Here is a 12,388-nt window from a genome sequence, read left to right on the forward strand (position 1 = left end):
TGCCAAAACGTTAATATGAAGTGGTTTGACAAAAACTAGTCATTTTCCAGTTAACACATTTACCCTTCCAGCCAAGAAAATTATCTGATATTAACACGGGGATGAAATTAACCTGATCCTCTTGTTATTTTGTCGTTTTGGTATCCATTTTTGAAAATGTATTAAGCTAGTTCTTGCCTATCTACTAGAGAAGTCAGTTCATATCCAAGATTGCAGAGAGATAGAAACTGCCCATAAACAGATGTGGAGCTAAAAAGGAGGAGATTAAAAATGAAATTATGTATAGAAGAATATAAACTCATGACCAAATAAAACCGAATCACAGAATTTTTCCCTCCCCACAAAGGAACAACAGCAACAAAAAAGAATTAAAGAAAGACACCTCACTAATAGTAAGCAAACAAAAAACCCATAACCTAAAGCAATACATTTTAGTAACTGGTGGCTGAGTGGCTTTTGATTTCTAACCCTGTCCCCAAGCCCCCTTAAAGACATTCCTTAGGGGAAATGAAATCAGGAAAGGAGAATATGAAGCAAGAAAAAAACATCATGGACTGCTTCTGTTCATAGATGTAAAGCCCTCATGTCTAGGTTCTGAATCAGAGAAATGATCTAAAGTCGGAAGGGACCACTCCGTCCGACTGGCGTGTGTTCCAAGTAGGTGGAGTGAATCCTGGTTTGGGGCATTTAGCAAATTCCCAGAAGAATGAGCAGCACTTGAAGACACAAATAAAGACTGGACATCACCTCAGCCAAATTATTCCTCTCCCTGTACTAGCAGGCCTTAAAGAATAGAGAGCAGAAAGCATTTAGCCCCCAGATTCTGGCTTGAAAGGGCAAAGGAGCTGATCTCCAATATGATGGCAAGGAATCACCCACATTTTATCAGAAAAATTAAAATATCTGAAAAAATTAAAATATGTGCAAGATGGGAAGAGCCAATGTGGCAGCTACAAGTAATATGTCAGAAAAGGGGCTAGCATGCAAAGTAGAAAGACATGGGCTTACCCTTGAAGAAAATAGTATTTAAGGAACAGAAACAGGTTCCTCACAATGGCTTAATAAGAAGATAACTTGTACTCTTAGAACTTAACAAGAGTTTAAAAAGTATTTTTAAAATAGCCTAAAGACAAGGTGATAAAACAAGAACGAAATGAAAAGGGAAATTTAAAGTCTGACAAATCAAGAATTAAATACATTAATGCAAAAATGATATATAAATTAGAAATGGTAACATATATGAGACCTGTTGAAAATTTGTTTACTAACAATAGAAAAAGTATTCTTATAATCAGAGAATACAGATAACAAACAAGGAGATTAAAGACAGAGAGACTCTAAAAGATATTAAGACATTCAAATATTCTACACTGTGAAGATAATAATTGGGTCCCTGAATAGAGACTCTAACAAAAGGAACAGAAGAGACACTGAAAGATGTAATAAAATTTCCCAGAAATGAAGAAAGGACCAAATCTATTCCAGGAAATATACTATGGAATGTTCAAAACTCAAACATATCTTAGTTAAGCTATTAAACCTCAAGGATAAAGAAATAATTCTTGAGATATCAAATCAGAGTAAGTCAATTTCCTACAAGGGAGAAAAAAATTAAGCTAGTCTCAGATGTCACCATTGCTACATCTGGGGCCACGCTCTCTGAAAATGGAGAGAGAAAGTGACCCAAGGATATTATATCCCATCAAGATCTTGTTAAAATATAAAGACAACAGGGAGACTGCTTCAACCTGAAAGAACTAAAACAACTTTGAGAGCTTGTTGAAGAAAATACACAGTAATGAATGCCCGGCCAATTAAAAAAAATAAATAACTCAGAAACGGAGAAGTTATGGTGAGAATCATTAGGTTTGCTTAAATGCAGAACTAATACTTAACAACTATGTACACTAATATTACAGATCGAATATGAATGCTATCAGTTTGGAGAAAATAAAAATAATAACTAAAAACTATGGAAGATAGGGATCAGAGATGGAAAAAGTGTAAGTACTTATGTTCTCATCTTTCCCAGCAAGAAGTCAGTCAATACTATCTAGAATTATAACATGTCATTTTAGAACGCAAACACATAATTATCCGAATTTCAACATTTTATAATCTTTTTTTTAAACTTAGAATGATCTTTTAGGACATAAAAACTACTATGGTGCAGAAACTTTTCTTTGAAGTTTAACAGTTCTTTTTCATTTTCATCTCTACTATTCAATCATAATTAAAATGTAGCTTTTTAAGTCTTTCTGCATATATTCTTAAAAGGTGGTTACAATGATGTTCATTTAATGATTATTTCTAGGTTGTGAGGCATTTTTTAAAAACTTTAATCTTTGCTGGGTATGGTGGCTCATGCCTGTAATCCCAGCACTTTGGGAGACCAAGACAGGAGGATCGCTTGAGCCCAGGAATTTGAGACCAGCCTGGACAACACAGCAAGAACGTATCTCTACTAAAAATTTAAAAGTTAGCCAAGTGTGGTGGTGTGCGCCTGTGGCCACACCTACTCAGGAGGCTGAGGCAGGAGGACTGCTTGAGCTCAAGACTTGGAGGCTTCTGTGAACCAAGATTGCACCACTGCAGCGCAGCCTGGGTGACAGAGTGAGACCCTGTCTCTAAAACAAACAGACAAAAAAAGAAAAACAAACAACAACAACAAAAACCCTGTAAACTTTGAAACATTCTTTTTTTTTTGAGACATAGTCTCCCTCTGTCACCCAGTCTGAAGTCTGAAGTGCAGTAGCACAATCTCGGCTCGCTGCAGCCTCCACCACCCAAGTTCACATGATTCTCCTGCCTCAACCTCCCAAATAGCTGGGACTACAGGCGTGCATCACCGTGCATGGGTAATTTTTGTATTTTTAGTAGAGACAGGGTTTCACCATGTTGACCAATCTGGTCTCGAACTCCTGACCTCAGGTGATCCACTCACCTCGGCCTCCCAGAGTGCTGAGATTACAGGCATGAGCCACCATGCCTTGCCTAATCTTTGAAACTTTCTGCATTAAAAAAAATTATTCCAAGTCAGTATGCTTTATCTTACAAGAATAACTGCATGAATTTTCTTAAAAATTAGAAAAAAAATGCCAAAATGGTTAATTCTGGGTGATCTGGATATTTTTTCGTGGTACACTTCTGTTAATTTTTTTAATTTAAAAAATTAACCAAGCTGGGCGCGGTGGCTCACGCCTGTAATCCCAGCACTTTGGGAGGCTGAGGTGGGCGGATCATGAGGTCAGGAGATCGAGACCATCCTGGCGAACACTGTGAAACCCCATCTCTACTAAAAATACAAAAAATTAGCCAGGCTTGGTGGCGGGTGCCTGTAGTCCCAGCTACTCGGGAGGCTGAGGCAGGAGAATGGCATGAACCCGGGGGGCGGAGCTTGCAGTGAGCCAAGATCCTGCCACTGCACTCCAGCCTGGGCAACAGAGTGAGACTCTGTCTCAAAAAAAAAAAAAATTGACATAACAAAAAAAGAAAAAAGAACCAAAAAAAACCCCAAAAATTAACAAATTAGTTGAATGAGTCAAGGGTGAAGGTAAGATAATATGCGTTTGAGGCCATTCCTGCTTGCACGTCTCCTTATGGGGTGTTGAGTCCAGGTGGGGCCCCCTCTACCAGGGCCCAAATGGCACTGAAATCTCTCCTGGGCCCATCTTAATGATTATAAGCCACTGGCTTTCAGTGAGCATATCTAAATGGGGATGGCTTAAGGGACAATTCTCTTTCCTCTAGAAGGTGTAGAATAGAATTTGGGCACAGTGTGAAAGAGGCTAAGAGAGAGACAGCTTTTGAAAACAAATGCACTTTGGGGCTCAAACATTTTTTAACAGCTTTATTGAAATATAATTCACATGTCATAATATTCACCTTTTTAAAGGGTATGATTCAGTATATTCACCAAGTTTTGAAACCATCATCATTGTCTATTTCCCGAACATTTTCACCACCCCCAAAAGAAACCCCATACCCATTAGCAGTTCACTCCCCATTCCTCCCTCCCAGCAGCCCCAGCACCCACTCATCAGTAGTGGTTTCTGTCTCTATAGATTTGCTTCTCCTGGACATTTTATATAAATGGGATCATACAAATGTACTCTTTTGCGACTGACTTCATTCACTCAGCATAATGTTTTCAAGGCTCACCTACGTCGTAGCAGGTGTCAGTACCTTGTCTCTTTTTCATACTGAATAATATTTTGTTGTATGGATATATCACATTTTGTTTTTTGGTTCATGAGTTGATGGATATTCAGGTTGTTCCCATGTTTTGGTTTGTATATGACGGTGTTATGAACATTCATTTACAAGTTTTTGTGTGAAGATATATTTTCATTTTTCTTGGGTATATACCTATGGGTGGAATTGCCAGATTATATGGTAACAATTTTTAAGAGTCAAACATTGAAACTGCCATCTTCCTCTTTGTTCCCAGGCAGAAATGGTGCACAGCGCTTTCCAGGCCCAGCGGGCTTTCCTTCTGATGGCCTCTCAGTACCAACAACCCCACGAGGTAAGAGAGTGTCCTGAGAGGGAAGGTGTCCCAGGGTATGAGCAGTGTAGATGGAAAACAAGGAGGCAACAAAAGCATTTATTATAGTCGACCTCCTAAAAATGAGACTTATAGCACGTGTAGGTTCTGTCTCTAATCTGGATCATGGTATAGAACAATTCTTCTCTCTCATAATCTCATTAATAGTCGATAAGTTTTTTTTTTTTAAGTATGCTATTTACGAAAAAAAAGAAAGAAAAAAAGCAGTGTGTCTTCTTACTATTAATATATCATTATGGCCAAATTCTTACTGTAACAAATGGACATTACCAGTTTAAAAGGTGAGGTGACTTGTGTCATCATCTTTATACTAGTCTCAACCTTTTTATAATCAAGGAAGTGTTTATAACTAATTTTTAGCTCAGATTTTGAGCTGCTTTGTTACCAAAGACTGTTCACATCTGTGATCATCTCTAACCTCCGTGTATGGATTTTATTAGCTCCTATTTCCTAAGTAGCGTAGATGGGCTAAATCGGTGGTTAAGTGTTTTGTGTTTATGGGTCATCTACGGAGCTTCATTACAGTTTCTGGTTCATCAGGCCTGGATCGTGTCCCAAGATTCTGCTTTTTAATAAGCTCCTGGATGATGCCCATGCTGCTAATCCTCATTCTCAAAACATCAAAATTGGAAAGAATTTTCATGACTCTATAAGAACTTAGTCCACCTCGCCTTTCTCTTCCACCATAAATATGAATGAACTTTTCTTAGGTTAAAGATATTTAGAGGTGTGACAGGATCTGATGCTAACTGCAACAATATTACCAATGTAGTAATTTTAACAACTTTTAATCTATCGTAAAGTTACCAAGTAAGGCCCATGGTAAATTTTAATACAGAAGGAATAAAATTGTGAGAACAGATGTTAAGAGCAAAGTAATGGTTGGCGGAGGTCCGTCTCGTTCCCCAGGTCCTGTAAATTTCCGATTCTCTAAACCAAAGCGTGATCACCACCTGCCCAAACTACTGACATTGTGTCATGCAAATAACTGCGTTCCCTCTACCAAGGGTTCATAATAATAACTTTTGACCATGCTGATTGTGTCACGAATGAAATTATTCATTAAAAAGTAGTCCTACTACCAGCATACTTTGTTTTATCAGAAAAAAATAAAAATTATTCTTTTGGCTAAATATTCTGCATCTGAAGTTTAAGAACATTTATATAAATAAAAAATAAATTGAGCATACGTTATGACACAATAGCTTAAATGTAATAGCTCACTTTGAATTATAAAACAAACTCCTGAAATTGAAAATTTTGAGCTAAGAATCCTGGGAATCCAGAACTTTGACCTTCAGGGGATGACACTCAGCTCCATAAAGGGGCAAGACCGGAGATCCAAGACCCTCCCTGGAACGGACATTCCCAGCCATGCTTGTGCAGTAGAATCACCTGCAAAATTTTAAAAAATACCAGTACCTGGGTCCCAACCCAAGGGACTCTGACTTCGTTGGTCTGAGGAGTGGCCTGGGCTTTGAGATTTCTATGGGCTTCATGGGTGATTCTGACTTTCAACCAGAGCTGTAAGCCCCCACCCGAAATGGATATATCACCTCCCTCCACGTGAAAGGAGTTAGCTCACAGCCTAGGTAGGAGGCTCCGTAGGGGTGAAAATATTCCGTATTCCACCATGGATGGAATTCCTTGCTCTTCTCAATCTCTGCTTTGCAGAAGAGCAAAGTGAAACTGGGAAATCACAAAGTGATGTGTTGTGGATTCAGCCTTAGCCTGCCTTTTCTGTGAAGTGGAAGGAGAGGTGGTCCAATTGAGATTCTCAGGTAGAAGAAGAACTGTGACTTTCCTCACTGGGTTACCACTCCATCCCTTCCCTAAGCCTCAGAACAAGTGGCCTCTCCAATGGCTTTGCAGGCCTTAGACAAAAAAGCCACTCACTAAATATTGGATGAAAATGTGAGTGAATGAACAACGAATGAATGCATTGGGTCTGTGGCATTCCAGCATGAGCCATGGTCAGGGACAGTGTGTGGCCTAGCATGTGGCTGTGCAGATTCTTGGGTCATATCTGCAGTTTCCCTTTCTTACTCTACTGCATTCTCTCTTTTTTTTTCTTTTCTTTATTTAAAGATGGGTTCTTGTTCTTGCTCTGTCACCCAGGCTAGAGTGCAGTAGTGCAATCCTAACTCATTGCAGTCTCAAACTCATGGGCTCAAGTGATCCTCCCACCTCAGCCTCTTGAGTTGTTATTGTAGGCATGAACTGCTGTGCCTGACTCTATTGAATTCTTGATAAAGGGGAGGGAAACTGGTTCCTAGGGAGGCATGCACTGGAAATATCTGGCAGCACTTACCACAGTGCTCCATGTGCAATAAGGCCTGGACCAGGACCAGCAAAATGCAGAGCAGGCTTATGATGGCTACCTCCCTTCCTGGCCCTTCCCTCTACTTCCCTTTCCTCTTTATTCAGAACACCGTCCTACTACTTCTACCTGAGAGAAAAGTAGACCTGAGAGATCACCACATGTTGTTCGGAACCCCTATCCACTCCAGTGGGGACAGCACAGGCTCAAGGGGCTGAAGAAGAGACCCACAACCAGCAAACGAGACCTGGGCTTTTATTGGGGACTTGCATGCAGGGGAGAGAACCCAGTAGCAGAGGGCTGGACAGGAGAACTACAACCACTTGCAAAAGGCGTGTAATTTATATAGCATTTTCATGTAACATCCTCCCTCTAACAATCTCCACCTGGTAACCTTCATTTAACCTAAAACTAAAGGCCTCCATCCCCCATATGGCCAGTGTTCCACGGCGTTCCCCGGCAAGCACCAGCGGCTCAAATGTTCCTCATAGAAGAGCAATGGATCTCCAGGTTGGCCACTCCCAGATTCCTTAGTCGCAGACTCTGAACACACATTCAGGTGGATCTGCCATACAAGATCACTCTCAGGGTATGTTCAAGTCATTGCTGTCAACTGCGTCTGTCATACACAATCACCACAGTTGTGAAAACAGTCTATGGCCAGACCTTGATCCACCCAGTATGCATTCTAGAAGATGCATCTTAAAGATCAGTATCATAATGCAGATCATATTTTCTCGTAGGAACAATTATTATAACCATTTGTGTCTTACTGTCCTCCTTCTTTCAGGAGGAAGAGAATTAACTGCTGTAATTTCAGCTCTCATTGACATACAACAGCGATTCTCCAACTTTAGCGTGCATGGCAGTTCCCTGGAGGGTTGTCAAAACTCAGACTGCTGGGCCCCACTTACAGAGCTTCCAATTCAGTAGGTCTTGGTTGAGTCCCAAGATTCTGCGGTTCTAAAAAGTCACCAGGTGATGTGATACTCCTGGTCCAGAGACCATACTTTGGATCCTGTGCTCTATGGGTGGTTGTCACTGTTACAATTCAAGCTCAGATTTATTTCAGGTGCTTCAGAATTTCATTTCCAACTGTCTCTAGACCACTGCTTCTCAAACTTCAGTATTCATTTGAATCATCTGGAGATCTTGTTAAAGTGCAGAGTCTGATTCAGTTGGTCTCAAGTGGGATGCAAGAGTCTGTCATTCTAACAGGCTCTCCGGCGATGCTGGTGCTGCTGATTTCCCACTACACATTGAGCAGCAAGACTTTAGTCATTGCCATCCAAAATCCCAACAAGCACAGAGTCCCTTGGTACTCAAGTCTCAAATTCATATTCTCTTCCCCTACCATTTCTGTAGCAAAGTAGGCCGTGTTATGCTACAGTAACAAACATCTCTAAAATGTTAGTGATGGATAACTGCAGAGGTTTATTTCTTGTGCACACTATATAGCTATCTGTTTCAAGTCAGCTTAATATCTAGTGGATGAGTTACTAAATAATGACTCATATAATTATTTACTTAGCGTTGTAACAGGGCTCTGAGAGAAAAGAGTATAGAATGAATCTTTAATATGAGTTTTGGGCATTGGGGAGGGAAGATCTTTCAGGGCTGGAGAACCTTCCAGGGAGTCCCTTGGATCCTGCTAATGAATGCAGGTGACCACTCTTGCTGCCACAGCATAAGGCAAAATTAAACCAACATGAGTGGTCGGTTGTGGCTCATATTAGCCTTGTGAGACCCTGAGAGAGAACCTAGCTCTGCCTTGGCCCAGAATTCTGATCTACAGAAACTGTGAGATGATAAATGGATATTGTTTTAAGCCACTAAGTTTGTGGTAATTTGTAACACAGCAATAGAAAACTAATAGGGATTCTCTCAATTCCCTTGTTGCTGAACTCTAAGATAATTTTTTAAAACTTTTTGTGGGTACATAGTAGGCATATGTATTTATGGGGTTCATGAAATGATTCGATACAGGCATGCTATACATAATAACCACGTCATGGGGAATGGGGTATCCATCCCCTCAAATATTTATCCTTTGTATTGCAACCCAATTATACTCTTAGCATTTTTTGTTTTTGTTTGTTTGTTTGTTTGTTTTGAGACGGAGTCTTGCTCTGTCACCCAGGCTGGAGTGCAGTGGCACTACCTTGGCTCATGGCAACTTCAGCCTCCTAGGTTCAAGCAGTTCTCCTGCCTCAGCCTCCTGAGTAGCTGGGATTATAGGCACGCGCCACCACACCCAACTAATTTTTGTATTTTTTAGAAGAGACGGGGTTTCATCATGTTGATCAGGCTGGTCTTGAACTCCTGAACTCGTGATCTGCCTGCCTCGGCCTCCCAAAGTGCTGGAATTACAGGCGTGAGCCACAGCACCCGGCCTACTCTTCGTTATTTTAAAATGTGCAATTATTGTTGACTACAGTCACTCTGTTATGCTATCAAATAGTAGGCTTTATTCATTGTTTCTAACTACTATGTTCTTACCCATTAACCATCCCCACCTCCCTGCCTCAGCTCCCCTGCTACCCTTCCCAGCCTTTGGTAACCATCCTTCTACTCTGTATGTCAATGATTTCAATTATTTTAATTTTTAGATCCCATAAATAAGTAAGAACATGCAATGTTTACCTTTCTGTGCCTGGCTTATTTCACATAACATAACAATCTCCAGTTCTATCCATGTTGAATTTTTTTTTTAATAAGACCGCAGGCCACAGACCAGAATGTGCCCTTCAGTTCTTCCACCTTCACCCTTCCATCTATCCTGGCAGAAGCAGGATAAGGGATTCTTCGACAGCCCTGATTGACAATGGTGACCCCCAATTTCAAATTTCCTTTCTCACTTTGGCAATGAGGAAACAGATCTCTTGCATTCTCTAATACTAGGACATTCCAACATTTCGGCCTTGACCGACAGAAAAAAGGATATTTTACTTCACCACCCAGTTTCACAAAACACTATTCTTACCACGTGAGCTGCATTCTGACATTTTTCTTCTAGTCTATTCTGTGCTGTGGTCATGACCCACTGAACTGATCTTAAGATGCACTAGTGGTCACACCTTGCAGTTCAGAAGCACCCTTCTCATTGATTTATTACGTGCTCATGACATAAAACATATTATAAAACATTTGCAAAACATCTCAGCTTTTCTTGTCTCCCCTTGTTGTATTTCACATAAATAATCTTTGGGCAAAAGAATGGCCCAGTTCTTATAGTACTTATAGTTCTTACAGTCTAGAATTTGTCAAGCCCATCCTCTTCCAGTTGATGGAAACATGTGATTCCATGTGATTCTCACATGGAAAATGGCCAAGAAGCCCCCACCCTGGCTTGCTCAACTCTTCACTTACTTTTACAGCAGGTGAGCATAGGGAAGATACGTTATTTCTAGTTCTCAAACATAAAAAACAATATTCAGTGATACATTAATAATCCAGCCCCAGGATGTAGACCTGGGCCCATTCCTTTATTCACTATCCAGAGTCCTTTTTGCAGACACTACATGTAAGAGCCACACTACACAGTCATTTATAAGAGTTGTATGTCAAAATAAAACTGTAGAAAGTGTTTAGTTGACATGAACAAGTGTTTTTTTGGCCTGAGGCCACCTCACCTCACCTGGGAGAGATGAGAAAACAAGAGTGTTAACAATTTTAACCATGGGTGACTCCAAAACTCTGGCCCGAGCTGCAGAGGTAACCTTTTGTAAACCATGCATCTGATGCCTTGATGGGCACCACCCCAAGGAAGACTATCATTTGGGGAATTCCTGGGAAGTCTCCCACTGATGTCCCACCAGTCTAACCCTGAGTAGTTTGCAGGAGCAAAAGAGAAGCACCTGGAGGGTGGAGAACTACAGCTGGTGGGCCATAAGTACAGCAGGCTTTCTGCTGCCTTCACACTTTCCCTATTTTCTCCAGCATTTCTTGTGCTGCTAAGACCTGACAGTGAAATGATCTCTGTGTGTGTGTGTGTGTGTGTGTGTGTGTGTCTGTGTGTGTCTGTGTGTGTCTGTGTGTGTGTATGTATTTGCATGGAATCAATATGTACCTGCACATAGAGAAAAAAATAATCTTAAGTTTTTCAACTTCAGGGAAGATGATTTATGGTCATTGGCTGCCCGGTGGGTTTTATTCTATCTAGGAAGTCTGAGTTCTGTATTCCTCCATAAGGAGGAGAGAGAAAGAGCGTTTCTACTATTCTCCCTCTCCTTTTCTTGTCTTTATTTGAACTTGTACTTTAAAGGGAAATAGTGCCTTCCTGTGCATAAAGCAGGCATCTAAAACTGATTCTCTTTCCTTTCATTGTTTATACAATCTGAAAAATTAGAAGGAGAAGGAGAGTTAGCGACCCCTCTTGGCCATTCCTCCATCTCTGAGTGAATGCACATGCCCAGCACAGTCCCCCGCTCAGCATTTTCTCAATAAGGATTTTCTAAGGCATGGAGCAGTCATCAAATTTGTTAATACTTTGTTCACATTAAACTAAGCAAAAAAGCCTAGTGGCAGTGATCTTAGGACTTAAGCTAATTATTTAGATGCATGAGAGATCCAGATTATTAGTGGGCATAAATATGTTCAGGATTTTAATAAAACATGTTAATTTGTGAGAGTGGTCAAGAGCAGAAACTTTGAACTTGGGCCTGCTTGGATTTGAATTTCACATTTTCTACTCATTAGCTCTGCTAATCCAAATGCAAGAAAAACAAATTCATCTGTGTCTTCTAAGTTTGAGAATCTTCTATCTTTTTCTCGGTATCTGCTGGAGAATTAACTTGGTAATCCACTGACCCACTCTAAGCAAACCAACTTGTCAAGTTACCCACTTGGGGAAAGGCAGTTAAACTTTCTAAGCCTGTGTTTTCTTGTCTTTAAAATAGGGATAACAAATAATTCCTACCTCAAAGGGTTATTGTGAGGATTAAATGAGAAAAAGCAGGCAAGGGTCATGTGACTGAGTAGAAAAGTTCATTATTAGTCAGTGTTGTCTGACTGCTTTAGCAGAAAGTCCCCAAATCTCAAAGGCTTAACAGAAGAGATGCTTTTTCTTGCTCACATAAGGTCTGCTCCAGTGTTTTTGGTTGCCAGTCTTCCACGTGGTCCTTCAGGGACCAGGCTTCTTCCATCTTGGGGCACCCAACTCCTCTAAGTCCTCAGCCATTGAATTGGAAAAGAGAATGCAGGAAGGTTTTATGGGCTGGGCTTGGAAATGGCCTATCTCACCTCACCTTCATTCAGCCTTCTGGTCATTCCTAGCTGCAAAAGAGACTGGGGAATTTAACCCACCTCTATGCCTGGAAGGAAGAAGTAACAGATTTGGTGAGCGTTTGGCCAATCCACCAGAGTGAGTCACTTGGATTGGCTAAAATGAGCTCTTTCTCTGTGGAAATGTATTGTCTTTCCAAAAACTCATAGGGATTTTCCAGAGTAATACCCCATTTCTCTAGCTGTCCAGGGAAAGACAAGAAAGACTTTGAAATCTA

At 40.7% G+C, this 12,388-nt stretch overlaps 1 protein-coding gene across 1 annotated transcript in view; it reads left to right on the forward strand.

Moving 5' to 3' along the window:
• Positions 1 to 12,388, forward strand: part of CAP2 (cyclase associated actin cytoskeleton regulatory protein 2) — a 160,333-nt gene that overhangs the window by 59,617 nt on the left and 88,328 nt on the right. Inside the window, exon 4 of the mRNA XM_032140419.2 lies at positions 4,451 to 4,528. Coding sequence (XP_031996310.1) covers positions 4,451 to 4,528 — 78 coding nt within the window. The remainder of the gene's footprint in view (positions 1 to 4,450; positions 4,529 to 12,388) is intronic.

This window comes from Hylobates moloch, unplaced genomic scaffold (genome assembly GCF_009828535.3).
Source record: "Hylobates moloch isolate HMO894 unplaced genomic scaffold, HMol_V3 SCAFFOLD_20, whole genome shotgun sequence".
In the NCBI taxonomy this organism is placed as follows: Eukaryota; Metazoa; Chordata; class Mammalia; order Primates; family Hylobatidae; genus Hylobates; species Hylobates moloch.